Here is a 25085-nt window from a genome sequence, read left to right as displayed (position 1 = left end):
TTTGTGAAATAGTGACACGATTTGCATATCATTGCGTTCAGCTCACATATGTGCATAAATGCTGTATTAGCGTTTTCCCAACAAGAAATGTGTGAAAGAGAAATATTTTTTTAGAAATATTCCAAAAATTGCGATTTTGTTGAAAAATCACCCTGACCACACCCAAAGTCATAATCAAAATGTAATTGATAATCTTTAATCACACATGAGTTTAGTGGGATTTGGCCAAATTTGAAGTGTCCTGAATGTGAGGGTGTGCACTTTTGTCATTCCTGGGTTTGATCCAATATGGCCGACTTCCTGTACATTTTAGGGCGGGCCAGAATATCATTTTTGTCATGTCCTGACATGATCTATTTTTTTGAGTTTCAGATTTTTACGTTGACTTTTTTCCGAGTCGGGCTCCCATTGGCCCCATGAAAATCAAAGTTTGAGGGGGCGCTACTGAGTCGTCTTTTGTTATTTTTCTCGGGGTCTTTTGTGACAATTAGAGCTCGTCGAGTTCTAATTTTTGACACCACTCACTGCCATGTCGGGGTGTGTTTACTACTTGATTTTTGCCATTTTCCACGCTCCGGAAGCGGTTTTAATGAGTCCCTCGCCGGGACATTGTCCCAGGCTCGGGCCTAATAAGAAGAAGAAACTGAGGAAGAACAATGCCCCTCACCATCATTTCCTGAGTGGTGAGGGCCAAGAAGTTATAAACAATAACATCACTTTTTTAATATATATATATATATATATATATATATATATATATATATATATATATATATATATATATATATATATATATTTATTTATTTATTTATTTATTTATTTTTTTTACATTTTCAATGGAAATCAAAGAAAAAGCTTAAATCACCTAGTATTCCTAGGCAGTCCAAGTACCATCCAAGTACTTTTTTTTTTTTGCCTATTTTATTTTTTTGACACTTTGAATGTAACTCAAAGAAAAACTTACTGCTTTTTTTTTTTTTCTTTAACACTTTGAATGAAAATCAACCCTAACCCTAAGCAACCAAAAAAAAAAATCCAAAGTTACATGCTCCATTTAAAAACCTAGGCAATACTTTCACTGAATTATTTCATGCATTTGTCAGCCGAGGGTAGGCCTGGGGTAAGTGTTTGTGTGCGTTTTATGTAGCATTTCTTTTTGTAGTACACAAATGTACTTTTGTCAATTTTAAAAGCATTATCAGTATAAAACTTACATCATTATTCTTTGACATGGATGTATATGTATTTAATTATAATTCTATGCCAGATGTGTTGAGTTAGTGCATTAATTTACATAGTAGGCCTACATGAATAAATAATAAATAGGTCTATATACAATAGCCCATTTTTAAATAGATAAACAAAATAATAGTTGTTGAATGGAATGGGGAATGGAATGTGTGAAAGGGGAATGGAGAGGTCTGTCCCTCTCCATTCCATTCCCCTCACAGACTACTGTCTATGCCCTTACCACTTTTCAGTCTCAAAACACTCTGACTTACCTTTTTGTTTTCACCAACTTAATCATCCCTCATGGAGGAGAAGGGCGCCCGAGAGAAAGGCCCCACTTGTTCATCCTGGTGCTTGAGGGGTGCATTGGTTACGGGGGTTAGAATGTTGTACAAATGTGAAAAGGCCCAATATCTCTCTTTATTTAAAAAAACACAATTAAAAATCCTAATATAATACCAGTGTATTCATCAAAAGAGACCCCAAATACAGGAACATTCAAGGGCAATGTCATTTTTTCCAAGCAAAGTGCACAGACATGAGAAACAAAGGGGGAATACAGGAAGCGCTGAACATGGAATTGAAAAATAACATATGACATCAAAAGACGAAGTTCTCAATTCCCACTGTAACCCTTCATCCAAACTTTATGCACTTGAGATTGTTTTTGAAGAAGTGCAGTTGGTATTTGAATGCCTGCTCAGAACCAGTTTGCTTCCGAAAGTTGTTATACTGGTTGGAATTTTTCTTTGGCTGATGACCAATAGACACATGACTACAAGAAGCCACCATCAGGGAGCCTAGTCCATCCATAAAGAATTCTAGCATAGGCACACAAATTAGTATTGATTATAGGTATGCCAATCACTTGGTACTGGTTAGGAGACATAATGTAAACCACATGACATGCAACAAATTTGCTTACCTGAGTGTGCAACTCTCTTTAGGAGGGGGTCAAATCTAGATTTCTGGATGCAGTCCGTACGAGCCAGGAAGAAATTGACCACTCCGCTGGTCAAATAGCATTGTGGGTAACCAGGAAGTGCATGGAACCTTCCGTGGGATTTTCTGTATAAACAGCCTCCTTCAGTCTCATCTCCTTTGTCATACTCAAGTGAAAAGTGAAATGTGTTTCCTTGCACTGAGCCACCAACCTTAAGGGAGACAAATGATGTAAAGTTAACTTTGTTTTTGTTATAATGGTGTTCCCTCATAATTAGTATGGTCAAAGTTGTATTTCAATTAATTCATGCATGTTTGCGCAATCCTATATTGTCCTTCATTTGAGTTCTCAGAAAATTGCTGTTTTCACCTACCCCATATATCCATCCATGGCTGTACTTATTTTTAATTATTCAAAAAAATCTAAATCCAGGTCATACTTGTATTGTTCAATAAAGGCACGTATACATTTAACAATAAAAAAATAGAAATAATTATCTGCTGCTTGTTTGTTTTTACAGTTTGCAATTAATAAAATGTAAAACAATGATCTGCATATTTAATACTAAGTGAAGTTTAATACTAAATACCCCAAAAGCATAACAAGTCTCCTTTAAATAAACAGGGAAACAATCATAATACAATTCCAAAGTACTACACAGCATTAGTTCAAACTTACTCACCACATCCAGTTCAGGAACAGCCTCCATGACCTCGACCATTTTCTCAATCTTTGTGCTTTGACTGAATATGAAGTCATCATCTACCCACAGAAAATACTTCGTGGTGACTTGGGAAACAGCCAGATTTCTGCCAGCAAACCAACCCTGATGATACACATATAAAGATGAATCATCATTGCAGGCGTTTTTAATAATAGGCCATTTAATTGGTACAGTAAGTGCCCTAGATGTGTGTCTCTGACAGTATAACTACGATTACAAAGCTTTACTTATCAGTTTAACATCAATGAGGGATCTATAGTGTATTCTATAGAGATGCCAGTACAAAACTACAATACTACAAATGCTTGAATGCGTAAAGTGATTAAAATAATTTATTCTTAAAAGTATTTATTTTAACTGGATGACAAATTGACCATCAAACACGTTACAACACTAGGTCAGAGAATGAAAGCTACATGCTCATTTCACTATAGAAATAAATCATGCTGCCTATTAACTATTAACTAGACAAGTCCCTCTGAGATTTGGATATCATTTTCAGGAGAGCCTACTGTACATGTTTTTAGTGGTAGGGGAAACTGGAGCACCCAAAGGAAACCTACTCAAGCACGGGGGAGAACAGGCAAACTCCAAAAGGAAGGCCTGTGAGGCAAGAGCGCCAACAACTATTTTTGATCATAATGGCATTCTGTGGTAAAAGTTAATTCTGTCTTCAGTTTTAGAAACTTTCCATATCAGATGGTTATTAGTGAAACCAAAGGATAGAATATAACAAGGACACAAATTTGATCTATCATGCATATCAAATTATATGAAAGGGAAACAGAAAGAGCATTTAGAACACATGTCGTGGACATGAACAAAATTATCAGAGGTCGTGTAGCCTGGCTGATATCAATATTAATCACAAACCTAATCCCCAGGTGTTAAATCGATCCTCATCAAACTTAAATAAGGCTATTATCTCTAAAGAGCTAGGTCTATCTGATATGCAAATCTTCGTAAGCTCCCTACTGTCTTCATTTCCTTTCTTTATTATCATTTCACTGTTTACAAGCACACATCAACTACAACTTTGGTTTATAACTGCTGATAAAGACAGGACCCATAAATAAAAATAATTTGTAAAAATGCTTTGTATGCAATTCTGCATATAATTTGTGATTACACAGACATGCAAATGGGAGTTTTACCTGAGCTGGTGGCATGATGTATTGCTGGATGTTCTCTCCTGTTATCTTTTCTGGTTCAATGCTGTCATCTGCAATAATCACTGTTATGTTGGGGTAAAACCTGCGGATGCTGCTCAGTAGCACTTTGAGATTATCATAGCGCAGAAAGGTCTTGATGGTGATACTGACTTGTGAGCTGATGTCTGAGACAATAAAGAGTAATTACATACCATTTCTAATGAAAAAGTAACCACAGATGAACACTTAGACTACTTTTTTAACTTGTACTAAGTGTTGTAGTGTTTGGAGAGTCCTAGTTGATTTATATATACATAATAATATATATTACTATTTCTTGTAATGTCTGCCGAAAACAACCAAAATATTTTCTTCAGTATTTATACTACAAATGATAACATTTTGTCAGTGATAGTGTTCACAGTTAGTAATGGGAAAAGTTACAAGTTAATGATAAAAATGCAATATAGCTTATGTTTATTACAATTCAGTACGTTTATGATCATCGTGGCACCTACTACCTACTGTAGAGGGAACAGAGAAAAGGTTCAAAATATTGTTAGTGCCACAACTTGCTTTGCACGTGTTTGTTAGAGATCACAACATAATGTACATCTTTGTCCTCAGCAGGACAATGAGGAACAAAAAGATAATACTATACTGTAGTGTTTTTTAATACTTCTTCCTAGGTATTGACTGTCTGGATGTGTAATGTTTATACTTCCATCCATCCATTTTCTTCCACTTATCCGAGGCCGGGTCGCGGGGGCAGCAGTCTAAGCAGGGACTTCCAGACTTCCCTCACCCCGGACACGTCCATCTCCTCCGGTGGGACCCCAAGGCGTTCCCAGGCCAGCCGAGAGACATAGTCCCTTCAGTGTGTCCTGGGTCTTCCCCGGGGCCTCCTCCCGGTGGGACATGCCCAGAACACCTCCCTAGGGAGGCGTCCAGGAGGCATCCTGAGCAGATGCCCGAGCCACCTCAGCTGGCTTCTCGCGATGTGTAGGAGCAGCGGCTCTACTCCGAGCTCCTCCCGTGTGACAGAGCTCCTCACCCTATCCCTAAGGGTGCGCCCGGCCACCCTGTGGAGGAAACCCATTTCAGCCGCCTATATCTGCGACCTTATCCTTTCGGTCATTACCCAAAGCTCATGACTATAGGTGAGGGCAGGAACGTAGATTGAACGGTAAATCGAGAGCTTTACCTTTGGATTCAGCTCCTTCTTTACCACAACGGACCGATACAGCGACCGCATCACTGCAGACGCTGCACTGATCCACCTGTCAATCTCACGCTCCATCCTTCTCTCACTCGTGAACAAGACCCCAACATATTTGAACTCCTCCACTTGAGGCAGAGACTCTCCACCCACCCGGAGAGGGCAAGCCACCTTTTTCCGGTCGAGAACCATGGCCTCGGATTTGGAGGAGCTGATTCTCATCCCAGCCGCTTCATACTCGGCTGCAAACCGCCCCAGTGCTGCAGGTCCTGGCTCGATGAAGCCATCAGGACCACATCATCTGCAAACAGCAGAGATGAAATCCCGTGGTTTCCGAACCAGACCCCCTCCGGCCCCTGGCTGCGCCTAGACATTCTGTCCATAAATATAACGAACAGAACCGGTGACAAAGGGCAGCCCTGGTGGATTCCAACATGCACCGGGAACAGGTCTGACTTACTGCCGGCAATGAAAACACAGCTCCTGCTCCAGTCATACAGTTCAATTTTTCAATTCATTTTATTTTTGCAATGCCCAAAATCACAACGACAGTTGTCTCGAAGGGTGTTCATGTTTTGGTTGATGGGGGAAACCGGAGTACCCAGAGGAAACCCATCCAGACACGGGGAGAAACATGCAAAACTCCACACAGAAAGGCCTGGGCGACCCGGGGATCGAACCAAACCTTCTTGCTGTGAGGCAGCACGGTGGCCACTTAGCCACTGTGCTGCCTACACACAAAAACACACAGGAAAATCAAACAACAGGAAAAATCAGACAAAACAAGAAAAATCGGCCAGGCGAGGAGGGAGGGGGGCGGAGGAGGGCCAGGCGAGGAGGAGGAAGACCAGGCGAGGAGAAGGAGAGCTGGGTGAGGAGGAGGAGGGCCAGGCGGGGAGGAGGAGAGGGTCCAGCTGTCATTGGGGCATCTGAAAGAGAATCTGAAGAAAGAGCACCCCCCAAAGGACACCATGAGGGACACGGTCGAATGCCTTCTCCAGATCCACAAAACACACGTGGACTGGTTGGGCAAACTCCCATGAACCCTCAAGGACCCGGTGGAGAGTATAGAGCTGTTCCACGACCAGGACGAAAACCACACTGCTCCTCCTGAATCCGAGGTTCGACTATCTGTCGGATTCTCCTCTCCAATACCCTGGAATAGACCTCACCAGGAAGGCTGAGGAGTGTGATTCCCCTATAATTGGAACACACCCTCCGGTCCCCCTTCTTATCAGAATCAGAAGACTTTTATTGCCATAGTCTGTGAACACAGTTCACAAACTAGGAACTTGCTTCAGTGAAAAAGTGCAACATAAACACACTGAATAAATACAAATACAAATAAGGGCATGCACAAAGTTAAAAAGATATGCTTATACAGAGAGACCACCACCCCGTTCTGCCATTCCACAGGTACTGTCCCCGACCGTCACGCGATGTTGCAGAGACGTGTCAGCCAAGACAGCCCAACAACATCCAGAGACTTGAGGTACTCAGGACGGATCTCATCCACCCCCGGAGCCTTGCCACCGAGGAGCTTGCTAACCACCTTGGTGACTTCAGCCAGGGTGATGGACGAGTCCACCTTCGGGTCCCCAGTTTCTGCTTCCTTCTCGGAAGACGTGACAGTGGGATTGAGGAGATCCTCAAAGTATTCCTTCCACCGCCCGACAACATCCCCAGTCGAGGTCAGCAGCTCTCCACCCGCACTGTAAACAGTGTTGGTGAAGCACTGCTTCCCCCTCCTGAGGCGTTGGACGGTTTACCAGAATCTCTTTGAGGCCATCCGATAGTCCTCCTCCATGGCCTCCCTGAACTCCTCCCAACCCCGAGTTGCCTCTGTGACTGCCCGAGCCGCGGCACGCTTGGCCCGCCGGTACTCATCAGCTGCCTCAGGAATCCCATGAGCCAACAAGGCACGATAGGACTCCTTCAGCCTGACGGCATCCCTTACTTCGGATGTCTACCACCGGGTTCGGGGATTGCCACCGCGACAAGTACCGCAGACCTACCCTTAGACACTGTGCTGAGGAACTGGCTCCTGTCTTCACGGACATTTTTAACACCTCCCTGGAGTCATGTCACGTCCCAGCCTGCTTCAAGCTGTCCACCATTGTGCCCATCCCCAAGAAGCCCAGGATCACTGGACTTAATGACTACAGGCCTGTGGCGCTGACATCCATAGTCATGAAGTCATTTGAGTGCCTGGTCCTGCACCACCTCAAGTCCTTCACCTCCCCCCTCCTGGACCCTCTGCAGTTTGCCTACAGAGCCAATCGTTCTGTAGACGCCATTAACCTGGCCCTTCACTTCATCCTCCAGCATCTGGACTCCCCGGGAACCTACACCAGGATCCTGTTTGTGGACTTCAGCTCTGCGTTCAACACCATCCTCCCTGCTCTGCTCCAGGACAATCTCGCTCTGCTCAATGTGCCTGACTGCACCTGCAGGTGGATCACTGACTTCCTGACGGACAGGAGGCAGCGCGTACGGCTGGGGAAGAATGTCGGACACTCGGACTATCAGCATAGGACCTCCACAGGGCTGTGTACTTTCTCCCCTGCTCTTCTCCCTGAACACCAACTGCTGCACCTCCAGCCACGACTCCGTCAAACTGGTTAAGTTTGCGGATGACACCACCCTCATTGGACTCATCTCGGACGGCGATGAGTCTGCCTACAGGAGGGAGGTGTACTGGCTGGTGGCCTGGTGCAGCAGCAACAACCTCGAGCTTAACGCCAAGAAGACAGTGGAGATGATTGTGGACTTCAGGAAAGTCACAGCCCCCCTGCCTCCCCTCACCCTGACGGACTCCCTCATCACCACTGTGGACTCTTTCCACTTCCTGGGCGCCTGCATCATCCAGGATCTCAAGTGGGAGCCAACCATCAGCTCCCTCATCAAGAAAGCTCATCACAGGATGATCCACCTGCGGCAGTTGAGGAAACGCAAGCTGCTGGTCCAGATGATAGTGCAGTTTTACACGGCCATCATTGAGTCCATCCTCACCTCCTCCATCACTGTGTGGTTCGCTGGGGCCACTGCCAGGGACAGACAGAGACTGCAGTGCATTGTGCGCTCTGCTGAGAAGGTGATTGGCTGCAGCCTTCCATCTCTACAGGGCTGTATGTCTCCAGGACTCAGGGGCGAGCAGGCCATATAGCAGCTGACACCTCTCACCCTGGACATGGACTATTTGAGCCACTTCCCTCTGGCAGGATACGGTCCATTGGGACCACTTGCTGTTTGGCCCGTAGTCCGGCACAACAGTGAGAAACCTGTCCCCGACCTGAAGGCGCAGGGACGTGACCCTCTCGTTCACCGGGGTGAACTCCAACACGTGGCGGCTGAGCTGTGGGGCAATGAGCAAGCCCACACCAGCTCACCGCCGCTCCCCGCAGGCAACGCCAGAGAAATGGAGAGTTCAGCCCCTCTCAACGAGTTGGGTTCCAGAGCCCAAGCTGTGCGTGGAGGTGAGGCCGAATATATCTAGCCGGTAACGCTCAACCACCCGCACAAGCTCAGGCTCCTTCACCCCCAGCGAGGTGACATTCCATGTCCCCAGAGCTAGTTTCCATGTCCAGAGATTCGGTCGTTGAGGTCCCCGCCCTCGACTGCCGCCCAGATCTCTCTGCACCCGCCCCTCATAGCTCCTCCCGCAGGTGGTGGGTCCACGGGAGGATGGCCCCACGTTGTTCCTTCGGGCTGGGCCCGGCCGGGCCCCGTGGGGAAAGGCCCGGCCACCAAGCGCTCGCTGCCGAGCACCCACCCCAGGCCTGGCTCCAGGGTGTGGCCTCGGTAACGCCAGTCCGGGCGACGTAACTGGCCTTGCTGTCTCTCTCCTCATGTTGGGCTTCTGAACCACTCTTAGCCAGGACCTGTTTGCCATGAGTGACCCTACCAGGGGCATTAAGCCCCCGACAACAGAGCTCCCAGGATCATTGGGGTGCTCAAACCCCTCCACCACATTAAGGTGGCAGTTCGGGGAGGGGGTTTATACTTTGTAAAGTTAAAGTTAACTAAACATGTCCCATATTAACTGAATGTATGTCTGTCTAGCATGTGGTCATAGAGTAAACTTACCCGCCCCCATGTCAAACAGGACTGGCAGCTGAGGCTGTCTGATGATGATGGGAAACTGGGCTTCATGATTCTCAAAAGAAAAGGAGGCTAACACAATTTAAAGAGTTTGACATTAAACTCATACAAATGCACTCATGTGAGAGGGCTGTGGTTTGAGGACCTACCCAGATCTGCAGTGTGGACATGATAAAAGCTGCTTTGGTAGGACACTGATGCCAGCACAGCATTCAGGAACTTCAGGCTACTGGACTCCACAGTGATCTCAGCCTTTCCGTCACCTGTTTTTAAAATGATATAAACTTTTGAGAGTCACATAATGTGTAGTGCTAGTAAACACTTGTGAAGTAGGACTTGGACAACTTTTTTTTTTTTAAATCATAGAAAGCACTAAGCACCATGCTTTCTATGATTAAAAGCTTTGACTGATCTAATAAATACATAACATTGATACAGAAAGCTGAGCCTATGTGAGAGGATTTGTTTTAATTGTTTAATAATCCTGATTGACCTTTTACTATCACTTCTCCTGTGAAGAGTGAGGCATCTGCACTGAGGAGACCATTCCTGACATTCAGGATCACCTACACAGACAAGACACAAAAGCAATCAACAGTTTACTTCTTTACCTTATACAGCTTGCATTAAGCTCAACATGTTTATTTTCTTTTTGTACATCATTTAATGGTACAATGATCTTACCTTAGATGTCTGAAACTAAAAGTCACATTTTAGTCTATATGCTCATATTTGGACAGAAAATCATCAGTCTGATTTTGTTTGCTTTATTTTCATTCATTGTGTGCACTGAGTTACAGTTGCCTTAATTAAAGCATTTTTGGTTAGCCATGCTTTTTGCTTATTTGTGAGTACAGTTACTATTCAAATGCTAATCAGATATGCTTGGAAAAAAAAAGTGGTAGTGGTTTCTGAAAATTGAAACATTTTGTTTGCCATCCAGAAACTTGCCCAATCTGGCTGCCCCTCCCCTCGATGTAGTATGCTATGAAGCAATCTGGCTCCTTAAACCAGTACCTTCAGATGAGCTTTGTCCAGATGACTCCATTTAAAACCTTTGCTACCATACATGATAAGCATTTGACTGGTTTTAGACCCAGTAGTATAATTTGCATGTAATTTGCAAGGTATTAGAGACGTAGTAAAAACATACTAACCTTGTATCTGCTTTGCTCTCCTGTGTACAGTTTTAAACCTGGGACAAAGATGAACTTATTTTATTAAATCCATATAATCTATATGTTTATATGGAATTGCTTCTTCCTTTTTATCATGCATTACTGAGAGAGTCTCCGTGTACTCCGTGATCAGGTGAAGCTGACACTTGTGGGGCTGTGGGGTGTGTACCTGGGATGGGGCATCTTCTCAGAGGGGGAACAGTAAAACCTTGAATGGGATACTGCAGAGGAGAGTTGGGTGGAGCCAGCAGCAGTTTGGATAATTCAGATGAGGTTCTGTTGGTGAAAGACAATTTTTTTTTTTTTTTTTTTAAGTTGTTAGTGGTGTATATGTTCTTAGTATTCATATATGTAATCATAATTACATCATAGTAATTTAATATCTAATATATATCACTGAATTTATATAGTGGCTTTCCAGAGACCAAAGGCACTTTACACTGCATTATTCTGTCCCTTCAGTATATGGTCTGCCCTGGGGCAAAACATACACTGACAGAAGGAAGGATCGCCAGAACACCATGACATGCAATGTGTTAAAATGTACGTTTGAGTAGTTTAATTTGCTTGATCCCACAAAGTGAAAATAGTTCATTTTTAAATCTGAAAACCCTTTGGTACAAAACATTAGTCATTTCTGTTTTAGTTGAAGATAGTCTTTATGTTTTAAAGTTCTAACCACAGGTCATTTGTTTACCCGTTGCTATGATAACACAATACTTTGAAGCTGATGACATCAGTAGCCCTAAATCTACATGTGTATTGTTTAGAACCAACCTGCAGTAAGCTATGTGTCTATAACAAAACAATTTGTTAACAATTGTTTTACATCAACAGGTAAAATGAGGAACCCAAATTAAAGTCATTATGATGTTAAATGAGAACTTCTGAAATGCACACAATAGCAGAAGCCCCTTTGTATAGTCTTCATGTCATGAGACTGCAGTGCATGACTTGTACCTTTTCTTCCACTTCTCAAATTCTTCTTTTCTTCGCTGATACACTTTGTCAAACTGGTCCTCAGGAATTTGATCTTTCAGTTGCACTGAGCCAGGCGGACAAGTACAGGGACGTGGAGACACAGGGACAGGGGCCAACCTGGAAGAGAGGATACATGGGTGTAAAAGATCTCCAATCTCCTCTCTCAGTGAAAAGGACTATGCACTGTTGTACTGTTGTGGGTGTTTTGACAGTTCCTGGAAGCTAACCTCATCCTGCTTCCCAGAAAATGGACTCTGTGCAAAGGATGTTGTGAAATGTTTTGAAAGTGAATGTCAAGATGACCTTTGTGAGAGGAAGTAGATGCCAGATTGAGCTCAGATCCCGTCTCACTCCCTTCTATGTTCAGAGTCAGGTCCAGAGTTAGAGTTGCACCAAAATGCGTCAGGTGGGTGGACGGTCCGAGGAAGGGGTGGAACCTCAATTCAAGTAGATCTAATAAAAGTGACAGCCACACCCGAATCTGGGGCTTTGCTGGGGCTTTTGCTGGGGCTTCTGGGGCTTTGTTGGGCATCTTTAGATTCAGAGCCACTTGTTTCTCACTGAACTGGTCTGGGTCCTCTCAATTGGGTCTGATGACTGAGACACCTGATCTGTAAGCTAAAGTAATTTCTGTTCATACTCAACACTTCAATAAACCTGTGGAACCTTATTTCTGGACTCGGCTTCTTTGCTGACAATGCCATTATGTGGGTGTTTTGACAATTCCTGGAAGCTAACTTCATCCTGCTTCCCAGAAGATGGACTCTGTGCAAAGGATGTTGTGAAATGTTTCCAAAGTGAATGTCAAGATGACCTTTGTGAGAGGAACCAGATGCCAGATTGAGCTCAGATCCCGTCTCACTCCCTTCTATGTTCAGAGTCAGGTCCGGAGTTACACCAAATGTCTGAACCTGTGGTTCCTCTCGTACTGAGCAGGATTACTATTGCAACAACTATCATCACGTTTAGGGGGGATTCTGACTTAGAGGCATTCAGTCATAATCCCACAGATGGTAGCGTCGCCCCATTGGCTCCTCAGCCAAGCACATGCACCAAATGTCTGAACATCGACCGATAGTCAACAAGTACCATAAGGGAAAGTTGAAAAGAACTTTGAAGGGAGAGTTCAAGAGGACGTGAAACCGTCAAGAGGTGGCCCCCGTCGCGCCGGGGTCTGGTCTTCTCGGAGTCGGGTTGTTGTTGCCGGATGGTAAACTCCATCTAAGGCTAAATACCGGCACAAGACCGAAAGAAGCCGAGTCCAGAAATAAGGTTCCACAGGTTTATTGAAGTGTTGAGTATGAACAGAAATTACTTTAGCTTACAGATCAGGTGTCTCAGTCATCAGACCCAATTGAGAGGACCCAGACCAGTTCAGTGAGAAACAAGTGGCTCTGAATCTAAAGATGCCTAACAAAGCCCCAGAAGCCCCAGCAAAAGCCCCAGCAAAGCCCCAGATTCGGGTGTGGCTGTCACTTTTATTAGATCTACTTGAATTGAGGTTCCACCCCTTCCTCGGACCGTCCACCCACCTGACGCATTTTGGTGCAACTCTAACTCCGGACCTGACTCTGAACATAGAAGGGAGTGAGACGGGATCTGAGCTCAATCTGGCATCTGGTTCCTCTCGCAAAGGTCATCTTGACATTCACTTTCAAAACATTTCACAACATCCTTTGCACAGAGTCCATCTTCTGGGAAGCAGGATGAAGTTAGCTTCCAGAAATTGTCAAAACACCCACACTGTATTCCTCTAAAGTATTATTTTTATTATTGTTATTATAAATAATGATCATTAAAGCCACACCAAAACAGCATCTGAATGTTATTACTCCATTATCATGCCTGCACGGTTGTAAATGGAGGTATGTCCTCATTGGCTTTTTTGTTCAGTATGGCACAACAGATATCCTTGCCAAATTTCAATTGTCTTAGGGTCAAAAAATTTCCATCCATCCATTTTCTTCCACTTATCCGGGGCCGGGTCGGGGTGGAAGCAGTCTAAGCAGGGACTCCCAGACTTCCCCCACCCCAGACACATCCTCCAGCTCCTCCGGTGGGACCCCAAGGAATTCCCAGGCCAGAGAGAGACATAGTCCCTCCAGCATATCCTGGGTCTTCCCACGGGGGCCTCCTCCCAGTGGGACATGCCCAGAACACCTCCCTAGGGAGGCGTCCAGGAGGCATCCTGAGCAGATGCCCGAGCCACCTCAACTGGTTCCTCTCGATGTGTAGGAGCAGCGGCTCTACTCCGAGCTCCTCTCCTGTGAGCAAGCTCCTCACCCTATCCCTAAGGGTGCGCCCGGACCGGCCTACGGAGGAAACCCATTTCGTCCGCCTGTATCCGCGATCTTGTGCTTTCGGTCATTACCCAAACTCATGACCATAGGTGAGGGTAGGAACGTAGATTGACGGTAAATCGAGAGCTTTGCCTTTGGACTCAGCCACTTCTTTACCACAACAGACTGATACAGCGACCGCATCACTGCAGACGCTGCACTGATCCACCTGTCAATCTCATGCTCCATCCTTCCCTCATTCGTGAACAAGCCCCCCGAGATACTTGAACTCCTCCACTTGAGGCAGAGACTCTCCACCCACCCGGAGAGGGCAAGCCACCTTTTTCCGGTCGAGAACCATGGCCTCGGATTTGGAGGAGCTGATTCTCATCCCAGCTGCTTCACACTCGGCTGCAAACCGCCCCAGTGCTGCAGGTCCTGGCTCGAAGAAGCCATCAGGACAGCATCATCTGCAAACAGCAGAGATGAGATCCTGTGGTTCCCAAACAACGGCATTTAGTGAGTGCTAATGACTTGCCTAACCTTATGGCAAAGCCCCACTCTGACAGCCTGCAGGCCAGTGGTCCTCACTGTAGCACATCCGTGCACAGGCCTGTAACTATGGGACAGTACACAAGCCAGAAACTGTGACACTCTTATGAATATGTATCCAAGAGTGAAGAGACAAAATGATGTGCGTGTCAAATCCTTTGGATATGGGATCTTGGTGGGAGAGCAGACAACCATCTAACACTTCAACCGATTATTTTGTCTCACTACTGGGAGTATATTGGTTTTCCAGATAAAGAATTTTAATGTCTGAAAGGCAGACTGAAAACTACTTATAATTAGTAACAGAAAGTAAAGAAAACGTTGTACACTGCTCTGCACTGTCGGTCTGGGGGAGTCAACCCATGGTAGATCTGCGACAGAGGGCTGGTTTAATCCCTGCTGGGCTTTGAAGGGTGGCTAAACCTGCTGCTGTTTTTGTACAGAGTTTTGCAAACTGTTTTTGCACCGTGTATTGTAAACTGTTTGTTTGGTTTTTTTGCATACAGTTTTGTACATTGTTTTTGCATCCCAACTGGAGTCTAATTAATTATTTTATTTTGTTTCAGCGACGCTGGGTGCCCTCTGGTGGTTGGGCTAGGCTAAAAACTTTTTAAATAAAATCATTTTAATCGTTTGTCATGTCTCTCTCATCTTTTAATTCAGGATCTTACCTGTGTGTCTTTCATACTGTAAATTTGATTGTGACCCGTGGGCCTTAAAACTCTCCCTCAAAAACATACCCTTGGTGGGTAACCTGTTGTGCCACACAAGCTTTCCAACAAAACCCACAATGTCCATGAATGTTCTGCACCAACAAAGGCACCTGTGCCCATGCCCAAAAGGCAAAGGAATATGCTAACCATTGCAGAAGAAGTTAGAGTTCTAGACATGCTGAGGGAAGGTAGAAGTTACACGGCTGTAGGGCGCCATTACGGAATAAATTAATCTTTGGTTCATCACATAAATGAGGAAAATAGCATAAGAACGACAGCAGCAATAAGTTTTAACAAGGATGCAAAAAAAATATTTCAACTGCCTACAACAAGACCACCGTAAGGATGGAGTCTGCTTTAGCTTTGTGGATCAGTGACTGCAGGAAAAAGAACATTACAACAACGGAGCGGCATCAGGACAAAGAGTCAGAGGAACTGAAATATGTCACTATTAAATCATTTCTTATGTATCCAAAGTTGTAGGTTGATCATTAAAATTATATTTGTTACAATATTTCTAAAAGCTGTAATTTTTATTTACAGTACAGTATAGTATTTGGTTTCATTCTACAATACTATGCATATTTTTTTAAATATATGAAGGTTTAAACTTTGAGAACAAAAAGAGAAATGTGAGAAAATGTTAATGCCTGTGTGAGAAAAATGTATAGTGTGGTGAGGGATTTTACAGCCTTAAAATATAATAATTGTAAAAAATAAAGCTTTCTACTTAGCGGATTTCGCCTATTGTGGGTTTTTTTTTGGAACGTAACCCCCCCACAATAAACGTGCACACGAGCAGGAACACTGTAATCTGTTCGCTATTTACCTATTCAAAAACACCGAGTGTGGGACGGCCCCATAGCCTTCTCTCTCTTCTCTACTTTGCATAATTTATTTTCTTTCGAGAGAAGGTGCAAAGAGAATTGTTTGAATCAAGACCTCTTATTTTGTTCTCACCCAAATATTTCCACAATAGCCTACTGATATTTTACAAAGACGTAAAATGTGTAATGTGATACTACTAGCCTATGTAACAGCATGTATTATGTTAACAGTAAAAAAAAAAAAAAAGGTAAAATAACTAAGAGTTTACCTGTGTGTCTGTGCAGGCACATGCATCTCCATCTTTTGAGAGGCTGGAAAGCTTCTCATAAATAAGTAGAGCAGGAACACTAGAAAGAAGAGGGTACTGACCAACACTTTAATAATTGTAGACTTGGTCATCTGCAGACAAAAAACATTAACAATCACTGTCACTCAGTTCTATTCTCACAAAGGTAAGCAAAAGTTAGCTATGCAGTCATGAAAATTAAACAAATATTACAGTGAATGTTAGTGTAATGGGTGGAATTGTAGCAGGAGTAGGCGTGACCGTTCATAGGGAGGGCTCATAGTGTTGTGCGTAATGACGCGCCCCCTTTTGTACTACTCGCTTTGGTCGAAAACAGGACGCGTCTCCTGCAGCGAACAGATGTTAAAAAGAGCTTATGTAAGTGATTTTTCTACCTTGCACATTGAGTAACCGCCTTGTTGTTGCATGACCAAAATGTAAGGGAAATGCGCTTGTTTTACAGCGTGATAATTGTAGTTTGCGCATTCATTTCATAGGCATGCTCTCAGACTACCTCCAGCCATCCACCACGCGGAGAGAAGTAGCACCAAGCGTTTGATGTGAGTTTGTGTGCACTTCTGCTGCTAATGATTACTACTACTGTGTTTATGTAAAATATTAATTTGTTGTTTTGAATTTAGTCATGGGTGATAAGTTAAAGGAAGATGAGTACAAATATTTGAACTCAAAATTGGCAAATTTATTATTGATCTATTTGATGGCATCTAGCTGGTATGAACTTGTCCTAATGAAGTGTGTGTGTGTTTTATAGGAATATGATCAGTTCTTAGACTTGTCACTGTTTTATCCCACTATTGTTTTATTTTACTAAGTGTATATGGGCCTATAGTTTATAATTATTGCACCTCGGCACTTTATATAGTTTAATACAATTCGGGCAATGGTGCAATGCGGCGTAGTACAGTGAAGTGCCAAACTATTCTAATGTTTTAATTGGATTTGCTGTGTTTTATATTGGATGATATTGATTAGTGTGTACTCTGATGTGGAATAGCACTGGACACTTTACCTGCCTTTACTGAATGGCCGATTGCTTGCCTTAAGTGCTCTAGGGGTGCCACCTTGTTAAATAAATTTGTTGAATTTATGTACAGCCTCTCTCCAGTTTATTCTGGCACCTGCTACTCCTGAATACTACAGAATTGGCGTTGCCGGCAGGATCAGGGCTGTTCTTTTTGGCCCTTGAGTGTTAGTGGGATAAATACAGTGACAGGTTGACGGCGCAGAGGCACTACAGTACTACCGTGTCACGTCCGGACTCTGGTTCACGGTAGAACATGGAGGACCTGCAGGCCCTTATGGAGCAGCTACAACAACTTAAAGCCGCTAATGAACAGTTAAAAGCGCAACTACAAGCTCAACAAACACAAAGTAGTGAGTCTGACCCAAGGCCTGGACCCTCTAGCGCAAACGTGACTTTTGCTGGTAACCTGTTCAATGAAACTGCAAATATACGTTATGTGTATGTGCCTAAAGAGCGAAAGTGTCCAAAGTTTACTGGTAAAATGAGTGTTGATTTGTTAACTGTTGAACAATGGGTTGATGAGGTGCGTAGATGCCTGGAGGTTAGACACATGCCTATCTCTGAACAAGTACTATTCATCACTGACCATTTAGATGGGGGTGCTAAAGCAGAGGTGAAATTTTATCCAGATGCTAACCGGGATACACCAGATAAGATATTTTCTATTTTGATGGACAACTATAGCTGTACGCAGTCGTACGTGGCGGCTCAGCTCCAATTGCTCCAGCGTACACAGAGGGAGGGTGAAACCCTTCGTGATTATTCTCACGCCCTAAAATCCTTAATGGATGTAGCTTTACGCAAAACTCCTGGTGGTATCCCTGACCATGATAGAATCCTGCGTGACCAGTTTATCAAACACATTTTAGATGATACTTTGCGCAGAGAGTTAAAGCAACGCGTGCTTGGAAATCCAACGATGTCTTTTATTGATCTCTGCGCAATTGCCATTAGGTGGGCTGAAGCCAGTAGAGCAAGCAGTAAGAATCGTCCTCGTGCATTCTCTTGTGACTCTCAGCAGGCTGAAGTGGTTGAGACTATGGCAAATTTGGTGACAACAAAGCCTATTGATGAGATTGCAGAAATAAAAGAATCTCTTCGCAAACAACAGTTTCAATTAGATACAATAATGCAACATTTAACTGCGCAGGTTCCTCAAGCCAATAGTAACGATGTACCTCAGAGTTCCGTGAAACGCCCACACATTCAGGCCGATAATAAAATTATCTGTCATCGCTGCAACAGACCAGGTCATATTGCGTGGTTTTGTAGAGTAAATCTAAACACCGGCAATCGTCGTGCACTGTCTAGCTCCGAAGTTGCTTCACGCAGTCAAGTAGTGGGGGAGGGCCCAGACCTTCAGCGGTCGGAAAACTAGGCCCCTCTGGTGCGGAGAGCCAGGCATCAGAAATGGGGTTTGTGGGCTCAAATGAAGATTTTAGTCGACTCGTTGGAGGATGTCCAGTGGTAGGAGTGAGCATGGGGGGAATAACAGTCCCCTGCCTCTTAGATACTGGATCTATGGTCACCACAATACGGGATAGCTTCTTTGATAGGGTTTTCAAACCACAAGGGGTTGGACTATTGAAAAAATGTCATTGGTTACGGCTTAAGGCTGCTAATTGCCTTGATATCCCCTATCAAGGGTACATGGAGTTAGAAGTTAATGTGCTTGGAAGAACCCTCCCAAAAATGGGTGTCCTTGTTGTTAAAGACCCTCTCAACGAGTCTACAGAGCAAAAATCTGCAGTACCTGGCCTTTTGGGAATGAATATCATTCAATGCTGCTATAACTTGTTGTTTGATGAGTTTGGTCCCAGTCTTTTTCAGTCCCCGGTTATTGAAGCCGCTGGAAGGGAATGGAGAGAAGTACTGGTAAAATGCCAACACACTGAATGGGTGACTATGCAGGGGTATTTGGGTAAGGCCAAGGTCCAAGGCCGAGCAGTGCGCATTCCAGCGGGCTCCTTAACCTGGGTCCACACAGTCTGTCCTTCTGCAATCAACCTCACCCTGCCATCTGTAATGCTGGAACCACTGTCTGGGACTAGCCAATTGCCAGCAGGTCTTCTTGTTTCCACTACCCTCCTCACTGTCCATCAAGGGGGCATAGAGATTCCAATTGTTAATGTAGGCTCAGAGGACGTGTGGCTCCAGCCACTCACACAGCTCGGGGAGTTGCATGTGGTGGACATCAAGCAACCCAGGAATACTGTTGTTTTGGAGGAGAGGGAAGATCAGGAGACAATTGCCATTATCCACCATGTCTCAGTAGATTGTGCTCCATCGCTCGATCTGTCTAATATTTCCTGGTCAAGTCTGTCGCCTAAACAAAGCAAGCAAGCAGCCGAACTTTTAAAGACTCACAGTGCAGTGTTCAGTCAAGGGGACTGCGATATAGGATGTACATCATTGGTAGAACTTGAAATTCATCTACTTGATGAGGCACCTGTACGGCAACGATATCGCCGGCTCCCACCATCACAGTATGAGCAAGTGAAGACCCATATACAAGAGCTGTTGGATAAGGGGGTGGTGCGACCAAGCTCAAGTCCATTTTCATCACCCATTGTTATTGTGTTCAAGAAAAATGGTGAAATGAGACTTTGTGTGGACTACAGGTTGCTTAACGCGAAGACGAGAAAGGATGCTTACCCACTGCCCAGGCTTGAAGAGACTTTGGACACCCTAACGGGTGCACGGTGGTTCTCAACCTTAGACCTTGCAAGTGGTTACAACCAGGTACCTGTGGCAGAGAAAGATAAAGCAAAAACTGCCTTTTGCACGCCCTTTGGTCTTTTTGAATTTAACCGCATGCCATTTGGATTGTGCAATGCGCCAAGCACTTTTCAAAGGTTAATGGAGCGTATATTTGGAGACCAAACCTTTCAATCCTTGTTACTATATCTAGATGATATAATAATTTTTTCTTCAACATTTGAACAACACCTTCAACGCCTTGATCTGGTGCTGACTCGTCTTCAGCAACACAAGCTAAAGCTGAAATTGCAAAAATGCCACTTTTTTCAATCGGAAGTGCAGTATCTGGGCCACGTTATATCAGCCACTGGAATAGCAACAGATCCATCAAAAATAAGTGCGGTCGCCGAATGGGCCAGGCCTACCACCTGTACTGAGCTGCAGTCCTTCTTAGGCTTTGCATCATATTATCGGCGTTTTGTGCAAGGATTTGCAAAATATGCAGCACCACTTCATAGGCTGGTGGCAGTGCTAGGTGGCAATGGAAAGAGGAGAGTTGGAGGAAAAAGGGCAATTGCCAGTTTGTGGACAGAGGATTGTGAAGATGCATTTAAGACGCTGAAACAAATGTTAATCAGTGCTCCAGTGCTTGGGTATGCAGATTTCAAAAAGCCATTTATTCTTGAAATTGACGCAAGTCATGCAGGGCTTGGGGCAGTGCTGTCACAAGACCAGGAAGGGGGACGAAGACCAGTTGCTTTTGCGAGTCGGGGGCTTAGACCCACAGAGAAAAACATGTCTAATTACAGCTCCCGAAAACTCGAATTTCTAGCCCTTAAATGGGCTGTTACTCAAAAGTTTCGAGAATACTTGTTGGGGAACAAGTTTGTTGTCTTTACTGACAATAATCCATTAAGTTACCTCCAAACTGCTAATTTGAGTGCAGCAGAGCAACGGTGGGCGTCAGAATTGGCAGTATTCAATTTTGAGATTAAGTATCGCCCTGGACCAGCGAATCGAAATGCTGATGCACTGTCACGTCAGACACAGCCAGCCGACTTCTCTGTTTTTGCACCTGGTTTTCCTGTGCCAGAAGAGGCTCATGCAAGAGATCTACCTGTTTTAACTGCGGCTGCACTCAGTAATACAATCACAGCACTGCCCTTTCGCCCTCGAGCTGATCTGAGTGTCTTGCAAGCAGCAGATCCAGTTATAGGTGCTTTCCTTAAATACTGGAGAAGACAAAGACCCCCCTCAAGACAAGAACTAAGCACTGCATGTCAAGAGCTGCGGAAAATGGCATAGCAGTTGAAAGCATGATTTTTACTTTTAAACCTTGTGTTGATTATTTTGTGTCTTAGCATAAAGATGAACTTGTTTCTCTGTAGGAATGTGACACAAAATTTATTTTAGGATGTCTCCACTAGAACCAGTCGCTTCGGTCACTGGATAATGGTATTCCTCTTCAGGTTGACAAGAGGCCTAGCAATACATCTTTGTAGTGACTGGAGGCATCTCTTAGTGACGCATTCTACCTCTCTGTAAACAGCTAACCATACATCTCTTTGTGACCTTGTACGGATAGTATGTAAAATTAGTTAAGTCCTTATAAGACCTGCCTTCTATAGATAGTACCTTGAAAAGGCTTTAAGTACTGGAAAACTCCTCTGAAACACAACGCATGTGCCTGCTGTCTGTAACTTCATTCATCTGATCAGATAAACTTCTTTCAACTCTCTACCTGGTCTGCAATCTCTTCCTTCACGATTTCAGCAGTGGTCTAGACTAAGAACCAGAGACGGTGTCCTATACCGGGAAATGCAGCCCCCTGGCGAGCAGTCGTTATGGCAGCTCCTCTTACCTCAATGCCTTAAAGCAGACGTTTTAAAGGGTCTTCATGATAATCATGGGCACCAAGGCATTGAACGCACCACACACCTTGTGAGAAGTCGGTGCTATTGGCTCTTTATGGGGAGAGACATCGAAAAGTATTGCCAGCAATGCCACCGTTGTACCCTGGCTAAAGCAGTCCAACCAAAGGTCCGTACCTTTAGAGGAAGTCTAATGGCCTCAAAGCCGTTGGAGATTGTGGCTGTCGATTTTGCACTGCTAGAGAAGTCAACAGATGGCAGAGAAAACGTGCTTGTGGTGACAGATGTATTTTCAAAATTTGCCCAAGCCTATGCGACGCGTGATCAACGGGCAAGCACTGTCGCTAAGATCCTCACGGAAAGGTGGTTTTATACCTATGGGGTCCCTAAACGACTCCATAGTGATCAAGGAAGAAGCTTCGAAGGAGATCTTTTGAAACGTTTGTGTAACTTGTATGGCATTGAGAAGAGCAGAACAACACCATATCACCCGGAAGGTAACGGGCAATGTGAAAGATTTAACAGGACATTATATGATTTGTTACGTACCCTTCCTCCCGAAAGCAAACGAAAATGGCCCCAGCATCTACCTGAAGTCCTCTTTGCTTATAATACCACGGAACATCAGTCCACTGGCTTTTCACCGTATGAGTTAATGTTTGGCCAAAAGCCTCACCTCCCGGTTGATTTCCTGCTTGGCACAGCACAAGTTGACCCGACTCCTAGGATGGCTCAAAATTGGGTGGAAGAACATCAGAAACATTTAAATATAGTATATGCCCAAGCTAAAGAAAAGCTGCAGCAGGCGGCAGAAAGAAGGAACCGATATTATGAGCCTAATGTGACCTCTCTCCGGGCACTTTGGTGTATAAAAAGAGCCATCCTTTAGGCCGCAACAAATTACAGGACACATGGGATCCAACAGTGTACGTTGTTGTCAAATGCATGGACCCAGAAGGCAGAGTTTACCAAATCCGTCCCAGGGAAGCTGCTGGAAATGAAAAGAATGTGAACAGAGCTGAGCTCAAAGTGTTGCCAAATGTGCCTATCAACCATAATGGTTCTCGTGCTGATTTAGGCTTGTTGGAAAATTGTACACAAAGGACCTATTCAGAGTCATCAGATACAAGCGAACCAGAGGCATTGATCGTGCTGGTCCAGGAGCCACAAGAGGCCAGGGCCCTCTCCCCTGCATCTATGGCCCAAGCGGAAAGTGTTGAAGGCCCAAGTAAGGACCGGGCAACCACTCAGCTAACTGGTATGTCTCAAGATTCGCAGCAGGGCCCACTAGATAGTTACGGGACCAATTTTGAGGCTGATGGGCAACGGCGCTCTAAGAGAACAACTGCGGGACAGCATACCAACCCACACCGCCTTCCACGACCGATAATTTAATTTAAGGGTCACCGTCAGCGTAATAATTGTAGTTTGCGCATTCATTTCATAGGCATGCTCTCAGACTACCTCCAGCCATCCACCACGCGGAGAGAAGTAGCACCAAGCGTTTGATGTGAGTTTGTGTGCACTTCTGCTGCTAATGATTACTACTACTGTGTTTATGTAAAATATTAATTTGTTGTTTTGAATTTAGTCATGGGTGATAAGATGAGTACAAATATTTGAACTCAAAATTGGCAAAGGTATTATTGATCTATTTGATGGCATCTAGCTGGTATGAACTTGTCCTAATGAAGTGTGTGTGTGTTTTATAGGAATATGATCAGTTCTTAGACTTGTCACTGTTTTATCCCACTATTGTTTTATTTTACTAAGTGTATATGGGCCTATAGTTTATAATTCTTGCACCTTGGCACTTTATATAGTTTAATACAATTCGGGCAATGGTGCAATGCGGCGTAGTACAGTGAAGTGCCAAACTATTCTAATGTTTTAATTGGATTTGCTGTGTTTTATATTGGATGATATTGATTAGTGTGTACTCTGATGTGGAATAGCACTGGACACTTTACCTGCCTTTACTGAATGGCCGATTGCTTGCCTTAAGTGCTCTAGGGGTTCCACCTTGTTAAATAAATTTGTTGAATTTATGTACAGCCTCTCTCCAGTTTATTCTGGCACCTGCTACTCCTGAATACTACATTAGAAACAATCAAGTTCATGTGATGTCATTACAGCTGCAGGTTGTGCACTGTCTGCAGCTGTGTTACTCAAGTTAAACTTATCTGAGCTTTGTTTTAACACAGTCAGATCATAGGGAACAGAACTACAGCAGGTGAACTGATTTGTACATTTTAAACGTTAGTTTAAAGTCTCAACAAAGGCACTAACTACTAGTCAGTTAGAGTCAGTTAATCACATGACCAGTTACACCAGTTCTGTTAGAGATAATGACCAAAAGTCTTGCCAACTATTGTGAAAAGCTTACGGAAGGATATCCAAAATGTTTGACACAAGTCATACAAGTTAAAGGCAAAGGCACCAAATACTAATGAAATGTATGTGAAATTCTGGCTTTCAAGAAAGCAATGAAAATATAATATATATATATATATATATATATATATATATATATATATATATATATATATATATATATATATATATATATATATATAATCTGAATCTGTCATTTAGCAAATAAAAATAATTTTGGTAATCCTAGTTGACCTAAAGTTTCATTTGATTTCATGTCAGACAGTGACAAAAAAGCTTTTATATATTGTTTGTAAACTTCTGGTTTCAACTGTACACCCAGTAAAGTCAGTCAGTCTTCTAACATCCTTCATCAGGTGACTTAGGATGTGGCTAAAGTCAAGTTCAATGTAATAGCAAATCACATAAAGCTTATGCAGAAGGACCAAAACATATAAACCAAAAAATAAAAAATATGGAAATAAAATAAGGTAGTTCATAAAAGAATACTATGTTCCAAAAATATGACTCAATGAAATTGATAGACATGTTACTGACATTAACAGAGATAATATATTACAAAAGTGTTTCTTGAATCTTCTTACCTTTAATGCACAGAGTCTGTGTACTGTGCCAAGTGTTCACCTAAAAAGCTGCAAATTGAGAGCTGTGAAAAGCTTCTGCTTAGACCCGTGTCTCCGCTGTCATCATGGAGCTACTCTTATCTGTGTTAAAATGACCTACAGACAATACCGACATCAAGGCCAGTATAGATTCTGAAACATTTTCCTTTAGGTCAACAGGAAAGGACTAGAGAACTGTTAGGGTTCAGGCTTTTGTATTTTTTGTGCTGTCTTCTTCCCTCCCTTCCGTGTCTGTGCTTGGAGCTGGATGGAGTTTATGGCACCACC

The 25085-nt window shown here is 43.7% G+C and overlaps 1 protein-coding gene across 1 annotated transcript; it reads right to left on the bottom strand.

Annotated features, from left to right (window-relative positions):
* Positions 1-1629: 1629 nt before the first annotated feature.
* Positions 1630-25053, bottom strand: LOC117379297 (beta-1,4 N-acetylgalactosaminyltransferase 2-like). Its single transcript, XM_033975987.2, has 12 exons — positions 24780-25053; positions 16168-16298; positions 11507-11644; positions 10716-10822; positions 10526-10563; positions 9862-9934; positions 9518-9631; positions 9354-9440; positions 4052-4233; positions 2856-2999; positions 2156-2384; positions 1630-2051 (listed from the first exon to the last, which is right to left on the bottom strand). The coding sequence occupies exons 2-12, from the start codon at positions 16296-16298 to the stop codon at positions 1867-1869; spliced, it is 1428 nt and encodes a 475-aa protein (XP_033831878.1). The 5' UTR covers positions 24780-25053; the 3' UTR covers positions 1630-1866.
* Positions 25054-25085: the final 32 nt, after the last annotated feature.

The sequence above is a fragment of the Periophthalmus magnuspinnatus genome, chromosome 12 (assembly GCF_009829125.3).
Source record: "Periophthalmus magnuspinnatus isolate fPerMag1 chromosome 12, fPerMag1.2.pri, whole genome shotgun sequence".
In the NCBI taxonomy this organism is placed as follows: domain Eukaryota; kingdom Metazoa; phylum Chordata; class Actinopteri; order Gobiiformes; family Gobiidae; genus Periophthalmus; species Periophthalmus magnuspinnatus.
The sequence above is the reverse complement of the archived record's forward strand: the minus strand, read 5'-3'. Positions and strand labels throughout refer to the sequence as shown.